This window comes from Meleagris gallopavo, chromosome 23 (genome assembly GCF_000146605.3).
Source record: "Meleagris gallopavo isolate NT-WF06-2002-E0010 breed Aviagen turkey brand Nicholas breeding stock chromosome 23, Turkey_5.1, whole genome shotgun sequence".
NCBI classification, from domain to species: Eukaryota; Metazoa; Chordata; class Aves; order Galliformes; family Phasianidae; genus Meleagris; species Meleagris gallopavo.
Window position 1 is genome coordinate 6,582,243 of NC_015033.2, and position 2,437 is coordinate 6,584,679.

The following is a 2,437-nucleotide window of genomic DNA, read 5'->3' on the forward strand; positions in this document are numbered from 1 at the left end:
GGTTGGTGCTGGAGCCGCTGCACGTGCTGGTGCTGACGGGCATCCTGGCGCTGGTGGGCTCCCGCGTGGCCGCGCTGGTGGTGCTGGAATTTTCCCTGCGCGCCATCTCCACCCTCCTCTCCCTCAGCAAGGTGAGTGGGGACAGGGAAACCGAGGTGTGGTGGTGGGCGAGTCACACACCCTCCTGACGCTTGCATGATAGTGTTGGTGCTTTTCAACACCCATGCTGAGGACGAGAGATGCAGCATGGAGGAAGGCATGATGGCGGTGCAACGGTGCATGGCTTGGCAGTGGTGTGTGGCTTTGCAGTGGTACGCGGTGTTGCGATGGCGCATCCCCTTGCTGCTTTGCACCCCCTCCTGATGCAGCTCCTGACGGCTCCATCCCACTCCCGCAGGGCGCCCACAGCATCCAGCTGCTCGTGCTGTGCCAGTTCTCGCTGGGCTGCGGGCTGTCCTGCGGCCTCAGCTTCCTGCTGGAGGAAGCTCCCCATGGGACCTGCAACCTGGTGCTGGCGGCGGGGCTGGCGGGGCTGCTGGCCGTGCATGCCCGCCGCTTGGCTCTACACACCTGCACCCTGTATGAGCTGCACAGCCGGGCACGGTACTGCGGCATCTGCATGTTGCTGCTCACCTCTGGGCACGGCGTGCCCCGGCTGCTGCGCAAGGCTCTGGTTGTCGCCTTCGTCGTGGCTGACCTGGCCGCCATCGCGCTCATCAATCGTGATTTCCTCTCGACGGCGGAGGCCGTCCGCTTCTGGACGCCGCTCACTATCTGCTACACGCTGCTCGTTGTTTACATGCAAGGTGAGAGGGTGATGGAGGGCTGTAAGGACACGGAATGTTTGGGGAAAACAAGTTTTGGAGATGACCCGACCAGGAGGTCATAGCCCCGTGGTTTCTGTCTGCAAATGGGACATCATTCGGATCCCCTGGGTTCTGGAGGTGACACGTTCTGCAGGGCACGTGTGTTCCTCCCAAGTTTTTAGGAAGACGCAACCGAGATGACATTTTTCCAAATGTTGGCTTTGCAAAAAGGTCCCCAAAGATTTTAGGGGTGACTCAAAAAGGTCATTGGGCCATCCCCAAAGCTTGGGGGATCAAAACCAGGAGGAAATTTCCCCACACAGTGGCTTTGCAATGGGGACCTTGAATACTGTGAGGATGACCCAACCAGGAGTTTGTTTGGGTCCCTCAGATTCTGGGGATGACTCAGCTGTGATGTCATTCGGGTCCCCCAAGTTTTGAGGACGGCTCAGCCAGGATGTCTCCAAGTTGGATGAATTCCACGCTCTGCCTGGCTGCAGAGCATGCCGTCCATATGGGCATGCATACCCTGACGCTGTGTCCCCACAGAGGAGCAGCGGTCAGGCACGGGCAGGCAGTCAGCCTACCAGACAGTGCTGGTGCGCATGGGAGGACTCTTCATCCTCCTCTTCACTGTGGGCCGCTGGACGGACCTCCTCCACATCTTCCTCTCACTGCTGGGTGAGCTCTGGTGCCTGCTCCACACCGGCGCCCTACTAGAAGTGTGCCGGCAGCAGGTGAGTGCCCCCAGCGCAGCCCCGAGGCCGCAGTGAGGATCTGGTGCCCGCCTTTCCATTTCTCTCTCCTCTGTTTCCCATAGGATTTCTCCCAGCTGCATCGACCGACGTCAGGATCGTCCTGAGGTATAAGCAGGGATGAAGAACTCAGAGCAGCTCCCTAAGTCCTCCCTGCTGTGCTGGACAGCCGCTATGCAGACACGGGAACACAGGGGAAGGGGCTCCTGGAAGGTGCTGGATCCCATCCCGTCGGATATGTGGATGCTTGTACAGCCCCTGACTTTTGAGGCCCCCCTCCCTATGGCTGTGATTGGGCTGGGGGTCATCTCCTTCGTCCTGCTGTGGGATGTGGGATGTGGGATGCATATGGATGCCCCTATCCTCAGGGGCTGCCAGGCTGCACCACCGTGGTGCACCGAGGGACCTCTGGAGCTTTATAAATCATGGAAAATAAAAGTGTTTTATTCCCAGCAAATGCCTGGGAAGAGTGAGCTGGGGTCCTGTTGCATTGGGGTCCGGCTCGGGGACAGCCGGGGCAGAGCTTTCTGGAGGGGGTGCATGCTGCAAAGAGGGACAGAGGCAAAGAGGGGTGCCCCCAAACCCTTTCTACTGTGCTGGAGGGCACCCGGCCCTACGCTGGTGGGTGCAGCAGGAGAGCGGATGGGGCTGGCCGGAGAACCTTGGGGTTTTGGGGGCATCTAGAGATGTATGGGACTCAGGGGGATCCTGAGGGTGTATGGGGCACTTGGGGTATCGTGGTGGTGTGGGACGTCGTGGGAGCTCTATAGAGTTATTCCATAACCTAGGGGTGCATCGGACACCCTCAAGCACACGGTAGAACCCTGAGGGCTTTTGAGGCAGCTGGTGGGGGCTATGGGGCCGCCTGCCGGGGGG

The 2,437-nt window shown here is 60.0% G+C and overlaps 1 protein-coding gene across 1 annotated transcript; it reads left to right on the plus strand.

Annotated features, from left to right (window-relative positions):
- Window positions 1–2: 2 nt before the first annotated feature.
- On the plus strand, window positions 3–1,747 carry TMEM82 (transmembrane protein 82; the record flags this gene model as incomplete). Its single annotated transcript, XM_010723045.2, has 4 exons — window positions 3–131; window positions 398–806; window positions 1,356–1,543; window positions 1,627–1,747. Coding segments are annotated over 4 exons (768 nt in total), but the record flags the coding sequence as incomplete, so codon positions are not given.
- Window positions 1,748–2,437: the final 690 nt, after the last annotated feature.